The following is a 20,526-nucleotide window of genomic DNA, read 5'->3' as shown; positions in this document are numbered from 1 at the left end:
CACCACCAGACTGCTTTGAAGGGCACATTTGGTGCCCTCTGCATACTCCAGTTTGAGCCAGTTCAGGGAGCCCTTGGCTCCCGCTCTGGCATGAAACTGGACAAAAGACATGGTAGTATCCTCCCCTGTGTCCAGCCCCTCCTCTGGGAAGAACCCCCGAGTCGTTCCAACTCTTTCCCTAGGGTACTTAAGGGCTTATCTGTGGTGGCTTTTCAGATTCATCGTGAGGGCAAGATTCAAACCCGAAACCACTTCAAGTTCAACAATATGGACACCTTGGACTTCACTAGACTGCACCAAGGAAGACTCCTGCTGCTCCTGGTCTTGCTATTCTGCAAGTATTCTTAGTCGTCTGAGCCGGTGTTTCATCCAGGTTCTTCTCCAGGCCTATGGACATCAAAGACACCTGAAGGAATCTCCCTTGGAGTGAAGGAGTCACTCTCCTGCATCTGCAGGAACCACAACAAAGCTGACCGGTCTGCTGATCCTGATGTCCTACGGACTCCGAAAGGCTCAACAAAACAGGTGGTGGGTCTGAAATTCCCACGAGGCCCAACCTGCTCTTCCAGCAAGTTTGAGGCCAGTATCTCTAGTCCTTACAGCTGGAACAGAATCCCTGTGCACCGTGTCGACTTGCATTGCCAAATCTTGTTGGATCTGTACTCAAGAAGCTCCAGCCTCCAGCATTTCTTCCTGCCAAGATCTTAGTCCTCACAACATCTTCTGCATCGTGAGCTGCATCTTTGGTAAGCAGCTAAAGGTCCTCTTATAACTCCTGTGCCTTCGGCCTGTGGGTCCTCTTGAGGGTCTTTGGCTTCAGCGGGCTCACATGCTTGCTTGGGCATGCTCAGACTCTCCTGCAATTGGAGAGTCCCTTTTACCTTGCTGGTCCCAAAGTAGCACCTTTTGTGTTTACCACGTCTGTTGCTGCTGCCAAGGCTTGTTGGTACCCCTGCCAGACACAGACCCCCTGGGACAGTTCGTGAACAGCTCCTGGTATTCCTCCGGATCACCTGGTTCTGAAAGCTGCAGCGACAAGGTCACCGTCAACACTTCTGCATCTTCGGTCATCAGTGGTCATTGCTCTTCCGGGTCTCCTGGTCACTTCCGAGTGGTATAGATAGTCACCTCTGCTCGCAGGTTCTTCACGTCTCAAATCCACTGATTCCACCGGACTCTTAGACTTCTTCAGTGGCATCTTCCTGAAGTTCTCCATTGTTGTCTCCTGCAGTTTCCTACGTCACTTCACAACTATGCACCTGGCATCCCTGGTGTAGGTATCCTGGTTCCTGGAGTATCCATGGGTGGGGTGACTCTCCAATCTTCGGTCTTCCACAGGGATTCTTCAGGGTCCACCGGGAATGGTCCTTCTGTGAGCTCACTAAAATCAAACTGTGTGCCCACATTAAAACTTCTTTACCCATCACACTGCTAAGTGCTGTCTCTCATAACTGCACCTTGGTGGTCATCATGCATGACACAAACACTTCACACATAGGTTCAAAACAAAGATTTTCTCCCAACCATGCACCGTACTCAGTGTAGTGTGCTACATATGTAGATAAGTACATAGGCATCTCGCATACATACGCTACATAAATATTAATGAATATACATTTACAACAATACATAGTATTCCTAGTCACTCCTAATGTTGGACCCAACTTTTTGGGACCAGTTTTCAGGATTGAGGTAACAAATCTAAAAACACAGATTGCATCCCAAGTCAATAAATGTAACAAATCAAATTTCATACATTTGGGTCATGTAATAGAACTAATCAGTTAGAAAATAAAGTCGGCCATGATTCAATTTAAAGGTCCAGCATATTACTAAATTTGATCAAAAGACCATTAGAGGACAGAAGGCTTGTCTGAAACATATTCAAAGGACCACAGGGCAAGCAGGAGTTACTGGGCACAGCCGTGGAGGCATAAGCCTTTAATCCCAGTGTTCCCAGGGCCCAGCCTACAATGGGGCCTGAGCAAGTAGCCCAAGTACCCCCTTCAGCACTTGACTCAGTAGTAGGGTGGGTGGACCACTCAACATGGCAGTCTTCACGGCGGCCCCTCCTCGCCAGTTCCTAACTCACGGGTGATGACCCATTCAGCAAAGCGATTATCATGACTCACTTCACGCCTGCCCTTCTCTGGCATACAAGGGTCGCTGACTTCTCTTGCTCAGGAAACTCAATCGAGAAGATTACCCACTGGACCTCGCTCCCTCCAACACACTCCCTCACAGGGAACACTGGTCTTGGCAAGCAGGCACGTGGTCTGATTCCCTGGGCCTTGGCCCCCACACAGGTCACAGGCAGATTTCTTGCAGAGCTTCTCATCGCACAGCACTGCTTGATGATTGACAATTTTTGTGGTCTTAAGCTCTTTCACTTATACTCTGTTTCCAGACACCAAATGTGATTCAAAGCCAGAGTCTTTATAGTTTATGTTGGGGTTCTGCTTTCTTTTGAAGTGTTCATCCTCTGCCATCTCTTCCTCCAGAAAGCAGTCTGTCACAGCAGGCGCGACTCCAAAATGGATATTCCCACAACACAGGCCATAGGAGTGATTAGGAGTTCACAACTGGGTGTCAGTCACAGTATGTGTAGGTGTATGAAAGGGTTAGCCTCTGATCAGCCCCTTCTTCCTGAGATATGCCCACACCCCTTCTTTGTGACCTCTTTGAATCAAAGAGCCCCCTTTGAAGTCTACGGGGGAACCTGGCCCTCTACAGTGTCCCACCCAGTGTTCATGAATACAGCAATGCACAAATCTGTTGGGGGCGGGGAGGATTTCTCTGCCTCATGTTTCATCATTTAGCTTTAGGTGTCCCAAAATGGAACCCAGAGTCAGTCATTTTTCTGTGCCATTTATATGCAGACATACACCAAGCACATGTATACAGCCTGCATGCACTGCACAAGATCGTTCATTTATTGTTCCACTCACTCAAAGGCGCACACACACACACACACACACACACACACACCATACACACTGCACAGTACTGCATTAGTCCTGTATTGTAACATTCACAGGCGAGCACGCACCCAGCACATGTACATCATACATGCTACTGATCACTACAAGGTATGCTGCGACCTCAGCGCTCATGCTGCTTAGCTACTGATAAGAGACAGTAGCCCTTCACCACTATGAGAGTAGAGTTTTGGTTGCCCCTCCTGGTCCTACAAGACTGCAATCCATGAGGCAGGCCTATGTCATGGCGCACAAGTGATCTGCGTTTGCCTAAGACAACAAAAATCTGCATTATGAATCAACACATAGTTGGGGCACTCAGGGCAGGGGTGCATGTCCATTGCCATGCAGAGGACTTTTCGAACCAAACAAGGCTGCAAGTAACAGACAACAAAATGACTAGTTTCGAACGGATTCCTTCTTTTGTGAAAATCTGCTACTAATGCAAAGTTGAAGGGATCTAGTGAGATACAGCAAAGGCAGAGTGAAAAGTGCAAAAGCGGCACTGCCTTACAAGGAACTGAACTATGAAAAGCAGCAGTAAAAATAGCTGCAGTTTTAGTGTGTGAAGAATGCAACGCCCAACTACGAAGACTTATACATTTTCTTAGTCATTACAAGCTTGTAGTATGTACATACCTTTAACCTGCACCAGCATCAGCTTCTTGTATGGCACCGCACTGTTGTTGGAGGTTTGTTCGGACAGATTTACACTTCGTAAACTGACACTGCTGAAGTTTTCCTTACTTGCCAGACCTGCAAGAGCTACCTCTGAAAAGTTCGAGTTTTTAGACACTGAATAGGAGAAAAGAAAAAACACATGGGTAAAGTTATCATGGACTGGCCTGCATTCTGCTCCATATTTGATAGTTTCCCCTGATGTATTTAGGAAAGACATCAAAACATTAACCTCATACGTTGTGTTTTTACTTTACTGCCAAAAGGTAAACACTGGCACTGCAAAGCCAAATTGTCTGGCTTCTCCCTTGCAAGCATGCAATTGTGTTTTTTTCAAAAGTGTATAACAGACATTTACAGTTTACGATTTTGTGGCTCAGCTACTTTGAATCTTGGTGCTTGCAAATACAAACTGTTCCTGCACAGGAGTCCTTTTCAACTACCCAATTGAGAATGTTTAATAGGTAGGGTTGCCAAGATGCAAAGCTTAAAAGTTAAAAGCAAGGCAACCTTTTTGTCCCAATGGTAAGGTAACGCAAGTGGCTTAGAATGGAGAAGAGAGTGGATGTCATGAGTCGGGCTTTTGGAGTGTGATGAGGCCCTTGAGTGGGGCAAGCCAAGATTGGTCCAGTCCCTACTTAGATGACACTTGCAAAGTTTATGCAAAGTGTCCAAAGGATGGTGTTCATGCAACACGAGACAGCACCATTCGCCAGTCAATCCATGAACACACAGGCACTACATCCTTCAGACATGTATGAGACCCGATAAAGGCAAGAGACCCTGGCTGTCAGAACTGTGCAGACATTCGCTGTGGGGAGCAGCTAATAGTAAATTGCACTAGGCCACTGTAATTCCTGTAGGAAAATGTTGACTTTTTGCAGTTATGTAATGGATTATGTAGCAAACAAAAAGGTTTTGAATAACATGCCTTCATGTCATGGAACAAAGACCTACTGGTCACATGACTTGCTGTGTCTGCACCACAAAATGTCCCTTTTTACCACAAGTTACGCATGGGAGTGTTGATTACGTCATGCAGAACAGCAACAACACATATTATAAGGTACCAAAACTGCACTTCATTCTGAAATAAACATGCATGCCGGTAATAAAGTCAATGTTCCTGTTTTTTTTTTATTACGGTGCAGTTTCCAAAAAGTAAGTGCATGGGTGTATCAATGAAATGTGTGGTTAATGTGCACCTCGTTTCCTTTTGTAAATGCTCCATGAAAGCATTTAAAATCCCCAAAATAAGAAAATTACTAATTGGAGAGATTTTGGAAAAGATGTTAATTCACAAATGCTACCTTTGGGACTTGGAAAAGATCAACACATTTACTTTGAGATTACTCAAGCATTATGGGAATTTAAAAAAACTAGTACCATTAATAAATAGGTAGATGTGTAGTAAACGTTGCCAACAAAAAAAAACAAACATTCAATAGCTTGCCTACGAACCATTACACGTAGAGCAAAAGCGGATCATATCGGAGCACATTTGTCAGGACAAGTAGGAAACCATATACAAGGTAACAGGGCGAAATAATCCACTTACTTTTTTCCACTTTCATTCGCTTGGACTCCATGAATGCAACATTCAACCTCTGCTCTGTATATTCCTGAAGAATGTCTTCTCTCGCTGCCAGCATTTTAAGGGGGTTTCTTGAAGCCTGAACTCTGCGCATAGGCCTCACTGCACGTTTATGCTCTGCTACAGCGGAAATGAGTCTGCAATACAATGCAAGCACAGGCTTTACTAAATGATCTTGTGTGGAAACCATTAGTACCATTTCATGTTAACAAATGACAAATCAAAGTTAAACCAAACGTTCTTTATCTCAGTGCAAACTCCTCATTTGTCAGCTAAGAGAAAGGTCCGGCTAGAGGGGAAAACCCAAGGGTCTGATGTTTCTGTAACCGAAGGAGAAGAACGATATGGGTGGAGCAGAGTTTAAATTGAGGCAACTTCACAAAATGCAGTCAATGTATATGTTACAACACAATTTTGAAATAAACCTGCCAAAAGCCTGATACTCAATCATTTTACATCAAAAGCAATGAGGTTATCTTAAAACACTTGCTTGCAACTTTCTGGAAACAGACAGACGTTTTTCTCAACCAGTTTTTCAAATAAACTAAATTATACTAAAAAAATGTTTAACATTTTCTCCCCTAAATACTACATGTTCATTCAGTAAACGCACAAATTTGCCTGCATAAACGCAGCTTCTCATTTCTGAGAAGTACTCATTTGTACCACTTACCCAAATGGACTTCTAGACCTGCATCACAATTAGATTCCAGGGACAACAACCCAATGCTAATGAAGCCATTAAATGTTAGGGACACCTGTCTGGGCCTGATAAGGGAGGAAAACCATGTTTTTTCCTTTTGGATTTTGTCATAAGAGAAACTTTTTTTGAGACTTTTAAACTTGTGTATCTTAATTCAAGCAGATCATAGATGATTTTAGCATGACCAGGCCAGGTGTTGCTCGCCATTAATCCCTCTAATGCTTAAGTTCTCACAAGTAAATTCCAAATACTGTGTCCGAATGCTAATGTGTACTTGGGCTTTCCATATGGCACTACACGTTTGAAAATCTCATGCTACTGCAGTCAATCATATCTATTAGAAGAATGCCTCTAAGCTAATACATGAAGACAGTGTATTTTTGGCTATGACAGAGCCTCTGGACATGAAAGCATTAATAATGGCAGCAAGCACAAGGACGACCAAGGCAAAAGGCCTTAATCTCAGGCTGCAGTCCTTTAATAAAACAGTCAAAGCTTCTCCCTAGAACTCACACAATTCTCCAAACGTTTACTGCACTAGCTATGAATAGAAGACTCGTCTTTAAGCATCCAGACCATCTGTTCGCTCTTCAATACCTGGGTCTACAGATCATACCCCTCTGTAGAGCTTTACCAGCTGCCTGGAAATCTTGCCAATCATTGCTGAGTCACTCTTTTGAAGAGATGGGCCTTATGGTAGATTGCAGTTTGTATTTAGAGTACACATTATGATATTGCATGGGTGTCTAAAGCAGATTTACATGTACCAAACATACCAAACTTAAAGGGCTGTCACAGTCCAAGTCACGATTTCAATTTAGATAAACCATAAGCAAATTTCTCCCACGGGGATAGGCTGAGAATCTGGCATAGCAGGGGCCCCGGATGAATCAATGTTGCACACCACACTACAGTTCAGGAACAGCTGTTAGGCACAGGCTCCTGGTATTGATAAATGTAATCAAAATGGTCAAGACAGACATGTGCCACCAATTTTCTTGCTCCTCGCCCACTGCTTCGCCATAATTTACTTGTGTGTGGTCTCAGTCCACAAAGAGGAAACAAGGCTTGCCTCAGCAACCTCCTGAAGATCACCATACAAGAGTCTTCCACTACAGCAGGTTCTGAGAGAACAGGTCCTTGGTAACAATGCAATTTTAGGCCTAATTCCACAGTGTGGAGCTAGAAATCCCACAGGGATCTGTGTGGCTGCTATTCTATAGCTGATACGATACAAAAATATAAGAAATTGGCTTATTTGGGCTGGGCAATGGCCCAACTCAAAGAATAATCAAACCAAATTAACCAGAGGTCAACTCCCAGCTAATGATGGCACAGACCAAACAAAGTTTTCATGCAGTACCAAAACAGTAATGAATTTAACACCCCCTCCAAAGTAATAAAAATCCCAAACCAAACTAGAAAATCAGTAATAATAAACAAAATGACACCAAAATGACAAAAATCCAAGAAGGGGAACCAGAAATACTCATTTTTAAAGATTTAAGTAGAGTTAGCACCAAAAAGAGCAAAGCGCCGATAGTAGTCAATGGTTGCGTTAAACTGGGACATGTGCATGAATTGAGGTTGGCCACTATGGAGCCCTGATTAGATACAGCAAGAAGACTGGTAATGCGAAAAACTATGGAAGTCTCAGTTTGAAAAATTTCGAAGTCCTAACTCAAAAGATGGACTTTGTCACTTTTGAGTTGCAAATACTCTCCTGTTGGGTCGAAGCTGAACGTTTACCTGGTGCAGTGGAACAGCAGGCCAGATACTAGACGCAAGATGATCCCCCACCAACGTGCAGGAACTTTTCAGTGCAAAAAAAAAAAAAAAAAATGGTCCTTTCTTTGAAGATTCAGATATCTCCGAGCAGGACAAGGTGACATTCAACCTAATGCTGTGACCGCTGAAGCTCTGGAGCAAAGGTTTTTCCAAGAGTCAAAGCTTTGCCATGTTGCCCAAATAACTACAGGACTGCCTTCTAATTTCCCTCGGACCTCAGGCAAGTACACTAGAACACACTCAGGGGACCAGGCAGAGGCCAGCAGCAAAGTCCAGTCCAAAGCCAGTTTCCACTGGTCAGCTAGGCACTTTATGAAAAAGGTCTCTTGAAGTTTTCTGTGTCCCCTTTAGCCACCCAGGGGGTCAACCAACTGACCCTTGGATTCCACTTCTTTGTTCTGGGTACTGGAGCAGTTCGTCTTTCAGAGCTTCTCTCCGATCAGAGACAGCAGATCCAGCCCTCTTCTGTTCCTCTGCAGGTGCGGAAACATTTCTGATGGGGTGTTACATTTACACCTGGCAAAAAAGTGAATAGGTGGGGATGACTGCTGGGCACACTTTATCCGATGGGTTAAATGTTCCAAGGAGCAACCCTAACCACTTTCTGTAGTCCCCGTTTGCTTTAGAGCAAACGGGGCCCAAATTGTCATGTGCCAGGATTTTTTCAAAATTGGTAAATATTGTTTAGTCACACAAAACCTGGGCTCTGAGGGACATGGGTTTTTAGGGAAGTGCAACAGTGCCATCCCACAGCCAACACTAAAATACAGTTTGAAGCGGGCTCTGTACTCACCACAAACTAAAAGACAGGAGTCTGGTAGGGCCCTAAGGCACCAAGACGGAGTACACAGTCTTCGAATTCATTTTTCTTTCTTTTAAGAGTGGCAACATGTTACATGTGGAGCTAACCGACTTGTCGGGCATGATTTGACACTTTGGTGTCAAAAATATGCCCTCACCCTAAGGGTCAGGGTAAGCTTTATTCGGCTGTTTTTCCAATAGTCATAAAAGCACATATTCATGATAAAATACGGTTCAATTCATATTTACAACATTATACATATAAAAAAAGACACATACTCAGTTAAAAACATAGTACAAGATTTACAAATTCATAATAGACTTCCTGATTTGTAGCACCTTTAAGAACTTTGTTATTCTCCATGCTACGTGCTCATTTTCCAGGATCTGGAGTAAGAGCATGGCCTGGCTGCACTGCCTAAGCCCTAAACCCTTTAAAAATGGTATAATCCAAACTTTCCTCGACTCCGTATAAAATGTACAAAATAAAACTACATGCATGGTCGACTGGTCCGAGGTCTTATGGCAAGGACACGGTATTAGTTTGCGCGACCAGTAGTTCATTTTCGGCAAAGCTGCTAATCTATGGTAATTTCCCAGTCTAAACCTAATTAAATGGAATCTATCAAATGTTCCAGGTACGAATGATAGGTAAGGCTCCATCCCCAGGGTTGTACGTATCAGCTGATGTTGCCTCACAGTGATTGTTAGAAATTTCCCCTACAATTCTGTTTGCATCCATTAGCTGGAGACAATCTTTTTTTAAAGTCTTTCTGGGAATCTCAAGTATGGATATTGGGTTTAAAAAGTACTCTGGATGTCCCAGGTCTTTCATAAAATCGCGGATGTATTTAATCCAGTGTATCCGCAGAGCCCCCTCTAACCTCAGTGTATCTTTCAAAATCTCTTAATTTAGTTTTGTTTGGTCTTTACACCAAACTCTGTGCCATAAGAGTATTGGCTCTACTTTTACCAGGTTATATATAGTGTAGACCCAGCTCTTCATGACAAATGTGGAGGTCTTCGGGGGTACGGATAAAATATACCTTATGAAAGCATTTTCAATTATTTGTATCGGGGTGGCATCGGCAAGACCCCACACCCCAGCCCCACAATTTGCCATAGTGATGCATTTAGCCTTATATATTTGTAAGAATTCTGAGGCTGGTTTCCTACCTAGTTTTATAGCAACTGTTACTAGAGCTGCGGTGGATCTAGAAAATGCCAGCTTTTTAGCAGTTAGGTAGGCAACCCAAGAATCACGTGGATTAAAAATTATACCTAGATAGGAAACGTGTTTTGCTGTTGATAACTTCTTCCCATCTAAAAACATTTCTCGGGTCTTCTGGGTGCCTTGCCTACATCTCATGACATGTTTTAGCAATGTTAGTTTTAAGACCCAAGTCATTCATAAATACACTGAAGCTATGCAGAACGCTCTGGAGGCCATTCTGCGTACATGCCAATAACACTGCATCGTCCGCATAAAGGAGTGCAGGGATGACCCAACCATTTACTTGCGGAAAATCATTGCCCTGCAGGAGTAATGCTTCTTCGAATCTGTTAATATACAGATTAAAAAGGAAAGGGGCCAGAACACAACCTTGTCTGACCCCCCTCCTGACTGGGAAAGCCTGCGTGCATTCTCCCTTCAGCCCATACCGAACACTTGCCGTAGCTCCACAGTATAGTCTTAAAAACATAATTTGTAGATCAACCCCGACCGCCTAGAGGACCTCCCACAACCTGTGATGTCTAACTGAGTCAAAGGCCGCGGTAAGATCTACAAGGGCCAAGAAAAGACTTCCTTTTGCTCTGGTGTACTTGCCAACCAAAATTGACAGATTTAAACTCTGTTCTATTGTGCCTAAACCAGCATGGAAACCGTACTGCAGGTCTGACATTATCGGACTATCCTCTGCCCAGTCTTGAAGGTGCTCCAGGATGACCCTCCCTACCACTTTGATCATAGAGTACAGGAGGGAGATCTGTCTATAACATCCTGGGTCTTGGCGATCCCCTTTTTTGTAAATTGGGATTATTATTGACTGCGCCCACGTTGATGGGAGATCCCACTTAATGCTGGCATTAATAACCAGAGTTAAAGTGGGCCCCCAGAAAGGAACATCGAATTTAAACATATCGGGGTTCGTCCTTTGGCTGTGTTGGGAGTGCTGTCCCGGTTGCTTGTTCTTTTCCAGCTGCCAACTCACCGCCTCGCGGCCCCCACTCTGCGGGAGCCGCTCGCAGGCTCAAGACTGTGTCAGGGTCCTGGTTTCTTTTTTGGTCCCCTGTTGTGCATAGGAGCACCAACGCGTCTACTGCAACCACCTCGCAACACACAAGCTCAGAGGCGGGACTGCGAGGACCAGCCTGCTGAGCGGCGCTGATCGGCCGCAGCTGGTCCTCTTCCCGCCCCCTCCACCTGTTTAAAACCTCACGGAGACTGTGCTGCTTGGGTTCGTCCTTTGGCTGTGTTGGGAGTGCTGTCCCGGTTGCTTGTTCTTTTCCAGCTGCCAACTCACCGCCTCGCGGCCCCCGCTCCAGGGGGTGCCGCTCGCAGGCTCAAGACTGTCAGGGTCCTGGTTTCTTTTTTGGTCCCCTGTTGTGCATAGGAGCACCAACGCGTCTACTGCAACCACCTCACAACACACAAGCTCAGAGGCGGGACTGCGAGGACCAGCCTGCTGAGCGGCGCTGATCGGCCGCAGCTGGTACTCTTCCCGCCTCCTCCTGTCACTACCCTTGATAATCTGCCAAAGCCACGCGCACGCGGGACGCGCGCGGGGCAAGGGCCGGGGCGAAGACCGGGCAAAGAGCGGGCCGTTTGAGGCTGTTTGAGGCCGTTCGAGGACATAGAGGACTGGCCTGGCCCACCCCCCCTTGGTTCTTGTTATCTGACTTGTCCCTTTTCCACTAGCAAGTACATTGTGGGTACTGCAATTCAAATATATCATGAGTACACGGGGCAGTCGCAGTAAAACTGCAATGGGGCTGAGTAAGCCCAGCGGGACATTGGATGATTTCCTTGTTAAGACTAATCTAGCAATTGATGCTGAAATCACTAAAATGCAGAAGAGGGTGTCAGTTGAGCTTGACGCGGCACGTAGGCTTTCCCAGACCTTTGCTAACTCTAAAAAATCTTCCCTAGGGAAAATCGCGTCTGCTGTATCTCCACAACATGCTTCTTGCCCTCCCCCACTGATAATCCATGCCGATGTTCACCATGCTCCCCCACCTCTTTCCCTTCCATTAGAGTCTATACCCACCTTAACTACTGTGCCCCCCAAAACGAGAGGGAATCGCGCCCACTGGACATGGAACTGCCATTGTCTTGTCGGATAGCCCTGACCCCCCTGACCTTTCTCCCCCAGTAGCAAAAAATAAAAACAAAGATGGCCTAACTCTAAAAAAGAAAAACAATGCAAGATCTGCTTATGCCCGCAAAAAAGAAAAAATTGCGAGGTTGCAGTTCTTTAATAATAGGCGAACACTACCCACCACTGGGGAGACCATACAAGCGCCAAATTTGGTTAACCATCTAATAGGGGGGGACAGGGAACACAGCAATCTTAACGTAGTCCTTGACCCTATTCAAGGGCCTCTCCCCACATATGGTGAGAAACCTAAAGCGGGAGGGCAAAGTGAGCCAGGGAGGGATAGAGACAAGGGGGGTGATGACGAAGACTTTAAGATAGTCTGGGGTACATTAAAACAATTACTGTCACCTCTGGAACTCAGACTCACTCGTATCGAGAATAATCTCCTCGAGATGGATAAGACCTTAGTCTCCCTGGCCACCCTTAGCCTAAAACAACTGGAAGCAACTTATCCTCATATTGCTGAGAGTACTCCTCAGGAGAATGACGATGGTATTTACCCGGCTCCAGAAACTAACGTTAGTTCCCTTGCCCCTGAAATGCTACCTCCGGTCTTGTCCCTACCCCCACCAAAGCCAACCCCAATACCCAAACCCTGCTCTAAGCCAATCGTTCCCTTTCCCCTAATACCAAAAATCCCAATACTAGTGGCAAAAGGCCCCGAGAACCAGACCTTACCCAACCCTATCCCTAAGGCCGCCCAATAAGACTAATATCCCCCCTACTGCGCGCATAACCAACCAGTACCATGGCCGCCAGAACTTTCGTGGGGGCTATATTGATCTTCCTCCTGACGCCGGGCCCTACGTCGTCATACTGGCTGGTGTACCACCACTTGACCCGCTTTCTATGGAGACCCAGTGGTCCCTAAAGAATAAGGTGATTCACTGGCTCAACATCAATAGACAGCTCCCCAATACTGTTAGGACTAGGGTTCTAATGGTTAGGAGAGTGCCGTGGGTGGGTCGTACCCATAAATCCATCCCTGGAGACTGCATAGTGGTCTCATTTGCAGACCCTCACACAGCCCAGCATATCACTATATGGGATTCACAGGATACTGACCAATCTATTGTCACCAGACCCCTCACCTTTTTCTATCCTCAAAAACAGACTGTCAATCAATCAAAGAAATTTATAGAGCGCAGGGTCTCGAGGCGCTTGGGGGGGGGGGGGGGGGGGGGGGGGGGTGCCGCTACTGCTCGAACAGCCAGGTCTTGAGCTTCTTCCTGAAGGAGAGGTGGTCTTGGGTCAGGCGCAGGTCGGCCGGGAGGGAGTTCCAGGTCTTGGCGGCCAGGTAGGAGAAGGACCTTCCTCCAGCAGTGGTTCTGCGGATGTGTGGGACGGTGGCGAGGGCGTGGCTGGCGGATCGGAGGTGGCGTTTGGGAGTGTAGAAGTTGATTCGGTTGTTGAGGTAGCTCGGGCCTTGGTCGTGGAGAGCTTTGTGTGCGTGGGTAAGGAGGCGGAAGGTGATTCTCTTGTTGACCGGGAGCCAGTGCAGGTCTCTTAGATGTCCGGAGATGTCCGGAGATGTGGCTGTGACGTGGGATGTCGAGGATGAGTCTGGCTGAGGCGTTCTGGATGCGCTGGAGTCTCTTCTGGATCTTGGCGGTGGTTCCGGCGTAGAGTGCGTTGCCGTAGTCCAGACGGCTGGTGACGAGGGCCTGGGTGACGGTCTTCCTGGTCTCTGTGGGGATCCACCAGAAGATCTTCCGAAGCATGCGCAGGATGTTGAAGCACGATGAGGAGACGGCGTTGACTTGCCTGGTCATGGAGAGGGAGGAGTCCAGGATGAAACCCAGGTTGCGTGCGTGGTCTGTCGGTTTGGGTGCGGTGCCCAGGACGGGGGGCCACCAGGAGTCGTCCCAGGCGGAGGGCGAGGAGCCCAGGATGAGGACCTCCGTCTTATCTGAGTTCAGCTTCAGGCGGCTCGTCGTCATCTACTCTGCTACCTCTCTCATCCCTTCGTGCAGGTTGGCTCTGGAGGCGGCGGGGTCGTCGTTGGTCAGGGAGAGGATCAGCTGGGTGTCGTCGGCGTAGGAGATTATGTTGAGGTTGTGTTGGCGTGCGATGGCCGCGAGAGGGCTCATGTAGACGTTGAAGAGAGTCGGGCTCAGTGAGGATCCCTGAGGGACGCCGCAGATGACTTCGGTGGCCTCTGACTTGTACGGTAGTAGGCGGACTCTTTGTGTTCTTCCGTCGAGAAAGGAGACGATCCATTCCAGCGCCTTCTCCTGGATTCCGACGTTGCTGAGGCGCTGTACTAGGGTGCGGTGGCAGACCGTGTCGAAAGCCGCGGAGAGGTCTAGGAGGATGAGGGCCGCTGTTTCCCCGTTGTCCATCAGGGCTCGGATGTCGTCAGTGGCGGCGATGAGAGCGGTCTCGGTGCTGTGGTTGGCACGGAATCCGGACTGCGATGGGTCGAGGGATCCATTCGTCTCGAGGAAGGCGGCCAGCTGTTTGTTGACGGTTTTCTCGATGACTTTGGCTGGAAACGAGAGTAGAGAGATGGGGCGGTAATTCTTGAGTTCGGTGGGGTCTGCTGTAGGTTTCTTGAGTAGAGCGCTGAGTTCGGCGTGCTTCCAGCTCTCGGGGAAGGTGGCGGTGTCGAATGAGGTGTTGATGTCCCGCAGGTGGGGTGCGATGACAGCGTCGGCTTTGTTGAAGACGTGGTGAGGGCAGGGGGTCGGTCGGAGATCCGGAGTGGACGGAGTTCATCGTGTGGACGGTGTCTTCGGTGTTGACCGGGGTCCAGGCGCGGAGGGTGGTGGTGGGTGGCGTTGCTGCGGTCGTGGCGTGGGTCGGATGGGTGCTGAAGCTGTTGTGTATGTCCGCGATCTTGTTGTGGAAGTAGGAGGCGAGGGAGTTGCAGAGGTCTTGCGAAGGGGTGATGTTGTTGCTTCCGGCGTTGGGGTTGGAGAGCTCTTTCACGATGTTGAAGAGTTCCTTGCAGTTGTGTGCGTTGTTGTCCAGTCGGTTCTTGAAAGCCGTCTTCTTGGCGATGCGGATCAGTTGGTGGTGTTTCCGGGTGGCGAGCTGGAGGGTGGTCCTGTTGTCCGGCGTGGGTTCCCTTCTCCAGGCTCTCGAGGGCGCGGCAGTTCTTCTTGGAGCTCTTGAGTTCGTCGGTGAACCATGGGGCTCTCTTGCTGCCGGGTCTGCTGGGCGGGGTCCTCAGTGGGGCGAGTTCGTCCGCGCAGTCGCTGATCCACTTTGTGAGGTTGTCGGCGGCCTGGCTGGGGTTCGCTGAGCTGGCCGGAGGGTGCTGGCTCAGGGAGGCGGCGAGCTGGTCGGCTGTGATCTTGTTCCAGCTTCTTCGGGCAGCCTGTTGCTGGTGGTGGTGGATCGTCGTTCTTCTGAAGGTGAAGTGGATGCATCTGTGATCCGTCCAGTGGAGTTCTGTGGCGTGGCTGAAGGCGATGTCTTTGCTGGATGAGAAGATGGCGTCGAGAGTGTGTCCGGCGAGGTGTTAATGCCCATACCCCAAGTTCCAAGCCACATTGGGATAGACCTAAACCCCCCTGAACAGCACCCTCTTACTGCACAGGTCAAACTACAGGCAGACCTTGCACACCTGCAAGTTCGGATAGGCACAACGGGGAATGCAGGGCATCATCCACAGGAAATTAGAAACCCAATGCACTCTCTCCTCTCTTGGAATGTTGCAGGCCTGGGTAGTAAGATCACCCACAAACCTTGGCTGGAGATTGTGCAGAAGTATGGCATCCTATGCCTACAAGAAACTTGGCTTATAGAGGAAGTGCACATGTTGAGCTACCGAACCTTCCATTCCCCAGCTGTGCCATCAGCCCAGGGTCGCAACAAGGGGGGCTTGTGCACATACATATCTAACGCAGGGGATGTAAAAGTTTGCGATTTCCAATCCAATCAGTACTTCCAAATCATACTACTTAAATGGGGCACTTCGCAAAAGGTGATTCTTGTGAATTTTTATAATAATTTGCCAATTAGTGAGGTGGAATCAAATTTGAATATTATGATCCATCATATTCACAAACTGAGAGATCAAGGTTCGGGGGATCACATAATGTTGTGGGTGGGTGACTTCAATTGTTCTGTCTGTCCGTCTTCTGACCTAGGTTTGTGCGGCCTGTCAGATCTCGGGGAGGACGGTCCTCTGCACTTCTCCCACACCAACATGGGGTCTCTTCTTAACAATGTCATATTTACCTTTGACCTCACCTTTATTAACCAGGCATGCTCCCCCCCGGTTCCCTTTGCCCCAACGTACAATGGAAGAGGTTGTAAATCTACAATCTATTTTGCCTTGATATCACCCACCTATCCTGACTTTATAACCTTCTGGGAAACGGGGGATGACCCCATGAGCGATCATTATCCCATCACCTTCGGGGTAAATCTCATGGAGGGCAAAGTAAAGGAACCTAGTAGGGTTCTATATCCATTTGAGGTTACCCTATCTAAGACCAATGGGTATGTAATTAAATGGGAGAAAATGAACCCAACATCCTTCTTTCAAAACTTTCTATCCTCTTGCTCCATGGACATACTTGCCTGCTTAGAGGAAGATACTGACCCAAAGAGCATCATGGTTGCTTTTTCTAACATTCAGCGCCATATAAAAAATGCACTGTCTAGGAACTACAAAGACAAGGGGAGGCATACTCGTGGGTGGTTTGACTCTAGATGTACATCTATACTGAAAATCTTAAAGAAAGCTTTGTCTGCCGACCCAAAAGATAGAGTTCAAATTCGTCAAGCGAGATACGATTATAAGCTGGCAATTAAACAGCGGAGGGCGAAACTGAAGCAGGAGGCCTGGGAAGCTTTGGGGGAAGCTGCCAGGAATAAGGACAGCAATGCCTTCTGGAAAGTCATAAGATCTGTTTATAACTCAAAAGACAGAGATAATTCTGTAGAAGTGGCTATAACGGCTGAGCTCTGGGTAGAACATTATGGTAATCTTTATTCCAACAACACACGGGGTAATGCCTCGAACCCATGCAAGGTGAATTCACCCCCAGATAGCATAATTCAGGATAACCACCTAACTGTCTCCCCAGCACCTCCTTACCCTATTGAACTGGTATTTACCACACTAGAAGTGGAAGATGCCCTTAGAGAAAGTCCTTTAGGTAAAGCCCCCGGCCCTGACCACACCCCAGTGGATCTCTATAAATCAGAACCGGACTTCTGGGTTCCCTTGTTAACCAATGTATTAAATATGGGAAATAAATGCGGTTTTATTACCACCTGGTCGGACGCAATCGTAGTCCCCATATTTAAAAAAGGGAATAGGGACGACCCGGCTTGTTACCGTCCAATATCGCTATTGGACGGACTCATGAAAGTTGCTGGCAGGATTGTCCTTAAGAGGATACAACACTGGGAAGAAGAGAAGTTTATCTCGGAGTTCCAATATGGGTTCTGAAAGGGACTAGGGACATTGGAGCAATCCCTAAACTTGTCCCCATTAGTCTCTAAATATACGCAGGCCAAAAAAGGGGACCTATTTGTTACCTTTGTCGACCTCCGCTCCGCATTCGATTGCGTGGACCATGCGATGCTCTGATCGACACTGGAAGACATCGGGGTGGACTCCGTTATCCTCACATTTATCAAAGAATTATATAGAGAAGCGGGGGCCAGAGTAAGATTTGGGACCCAGGGGCAATGTTCACAAAAATTTGCCATAAACAGAGGGGTGAGGCAAGGCTGCATACTTGCACCCTTGCTTTTCACATTTTACATAAACTATCGCTGAAAGCTTAATAACTCTGTCAAGCGATTATCCGGCTGTTAATGGTAGGCCTGTACCCATTCTTTTATATGCCGATGACGCGGCAATTATGTCTAGGACAAAAGTAGGTTTGCAGAGAGCAGTAAATGAATTCATCCTACATGGGTAAAAGAAATTTAAAGGTGAATATTTCCAAAACTTTCTCCATGCCCTGCTCCCAAAAGAACAGACCATCATGCTCAATATATTTAGATCAGCAAAAGATTGCCATTACAGACACTTTTTGCTATTTGGGCATTGTGTTTGACAGGTGGGGAAGGTGGAAACACGCAGTGTCAGCTAGGAAACTCGCCTTTAGCCGTGCCATAGGTGCTTTAAGAACCTTTGCAGCCAAAATTGGGGGTAAACCCATTCAAGAAATGTTACAGATCTACCGGGCAAAGTGTATAGCTACGGCCACATATGGCGCAGGTCTCTGGGGTTTCGAGAATGTGTCCTCATTACAAACTTGCGAGAATATCTTCATCTGCTACTTACTAGGTGTGTCCAAAACCACGTCGACTTTTATGACTCACATTGAGACCGGCGCCAAATACCTTAGCGACATCATAAAAATATCACCTTGTTTGCTCTGGCATAAGATTTGGACCACAGAGGAGTGCAAATTGAATAGAAATCTCATAAAAGACTGCATGGCTTTGGACGGTGTAGCAAAAGTCAAGTGGCTGCGATACGTACAAGCGATGTTTTCTAACGTTGGACACTCTGAATTTTACGACGAACCAGAGACCCTACAAACCTTGACTAGACCGGCCCTTAAAAAACTATTATCTATACACTTAGAGAGTGCTAGATGGGACACTGAGAAACTTAAAGGCACAACCCTGAGCTATCAGCAAATCACCCCTACTGAAGGCCTACAATCTTACCTTGGGATTGAAAAAGCACCCTATGCTCGCATGCTTTTAACTAGGCTGCGCCTAGGGATTTTCTTCCGCTTGGTCACTTTGCCGAAACAGAATGACTGGGCCTCATTGAAATTAATATGTCCATGCGACGACCATTCAACACAAAGTAACATTCACATCATGTTCTTTTGTAATCTGTATACCAGCCCGAGGAAATTATTTCTTCTACCCTTAAACGCTGGGGGATAAGAACATGTAAACCTGCATATTTAAAAGTTTTGCTTTTAGAAGATGTGGATGTCATCTTGGCTGTTTCTCGCTTCTTAATGTCAGTGATGAAATTTAGAAACTCAATGAGTTAACTAATACATGTTAATATTGACTGATTAGTGTAAAACGAGGCCCCTCATCCAAATGACTCCTGTAGATTTTAACTTTTGGAGAAATGTTTTATCCATTTTTGTAACTTTGCTCATATGAAAACTGTTCTTAATTGTCTGCATAAATTGTATTTGTATGCTTTTATGATTTATTGATAAATCGAATAAAGCTTACTACTACTACAACATATCGACAGGGACCCCATCGGGTCCTGGGGCTTTGCCACCCAGACTACTGGCCAAGGCCCTACTCCCCTCTTCCAAGGTGATTTCCAGATCAATCCCGGTGCCACTACTTAGTGCACCATCATCAAGTTGCCGTCCAGTATTACCCTGCTCATTGTACACCATTGAGAAGTGGCTGATCCACTTTTCTTCTGCAATTACCATTTCAACAGAAGGGCCACTACTAGAAGATAAGTGGGTCCCTCAAGACCTTCCAGAATCCAGTGGAGTCTTACTGCTGGGCCGCATTGTGTAGGAAATCCCAGGCTTCGTTTCTCAGTGTTTGCTTTCTTTCTTTTATTGCCCCTCTATAATCTGACCTAGCTTGCCTAATTTTAGACGGTGATCTCAGTTGTTTATGCAATTCCTTCTTTAATCTAGCATAGGCCCTGGTACATTTTCCATTAAACCACCTGGGAGATGTCAATCTGTTCCTTTGTTGCACTGTTAACAGGTTTTTTTACCTCCCTCGTAACATCTTTAAAGGAATGAATTGCAACATTGGATACAGCCTCACCCAGGCAAATATCCAGAGCGGACCGGCAATTCACCACCACATTTTTGGTCAGCAGATCCGCATCCACCTTATCCCATTTTAGTGTATAACCATTAGTTTTTCCCAGTACTACATTCCCCGACAAGGAGGTAGGTTTTGGGGACTTTTTGGATCTACGAATGGGTAACTTAAGGTTTATGGAGAGGGGGAAGTGATAGATTATAGCAAGATCACCCGCTTCAAAGGTGGCGACCAAGTGTGCATGAGGGCGTGAGGTCAATATGAAATCAATTGTTGCAAACCCTCTCCCATTGAAAGTGGGGGGCATACAGTGAGGTGTAGCCCGCAATTCATTGGCATAGGTGAGATCCATACCAAAGATAAGTTCTTTAAATAAATCCCCCGCTTTGGAGTGTGTAAAATGGGTACTATAATCCTGACCAAGGGATAAACCACACATTCTGTCATCAGTATAGTTACACTGGGTACAATTAAAATCTCCTATCAATAGAAACATAGTATCTTTACCTTCCACAGTGCATAAACCTTTGGAAACAGAGAATATTCTTTAACACTACTCCTATTATTATATAGATCAATATAAGGCGATTAGTTGCATTTGATACTAATTCTCCAAGATGATAATACCAATCCCCCTCATGAAAGTAGATATTGCTTAGGGGTATTCTGTTACCCTAAAGATTCTGCAGTGCTCAGCGAGTTGTCATCCCTGCCAATTCAGGTCAACCTATTGGGTAGCTCTTGGGGAGAATTACACACCTCTTTCATGCCTTATGTAAGGCTGACCGTGGCTGTAGTTGACAAGGTTAAAGGCAATTAGCCTTCTGGAAGCTCAGGCAGGTAAACTTTCTAAAA

At 46.6% G+C, this 20,526-nt stretch overlaps 1 protein-coding gene across 36 annotated transcripts in view; it reads right to left on the bottom strand.

Annotated features, from left to right (window-relative positions):
* The window catches only part of SVIL (supervillin), a 635,411-nt gene that overhangs the window by 151,078 nt on the left and 463,807 nt on the right, over positions 1 to 20,526 (bottom strand). For all 36 annotated transcript variants that reach the window (XM_085631809.1, XM_085631813.1, XM_085631820.1 and 33 more), the window contains 2 exons: positions 5,215 to 5,387; positions 3,618 to 3,773 (listed from right to left, as the gene is read on the bottom strand). In XM_085631809.1, the coding sequence (XP_085487935.1) occupies positions 3,618 to 3,773; positions 5,215 to 5,387 (329 nt within the window). The remainder of the gene's footprint in view (positions 1 to 3,617; positions 3,774 to 5,214; positions 5,388 to 20,526) is intronic.

Source organism: Triturus cristatus, chromosome 10 (genome assembly GCF_964204655.1).
Source record: "Triturus cristatus chromosome 10, aTriCri1.1, whole genome shotgun sequence".
Taxonomy (NCBI): Eukaryota; Metazoa; Chordata; class Amphibia; order Caudata; family Salamandridae; genus Triturus; species Triturus cristatus.
This window is presented reverse-complemented; position numbering and strand designations above follow the sequence as displayed.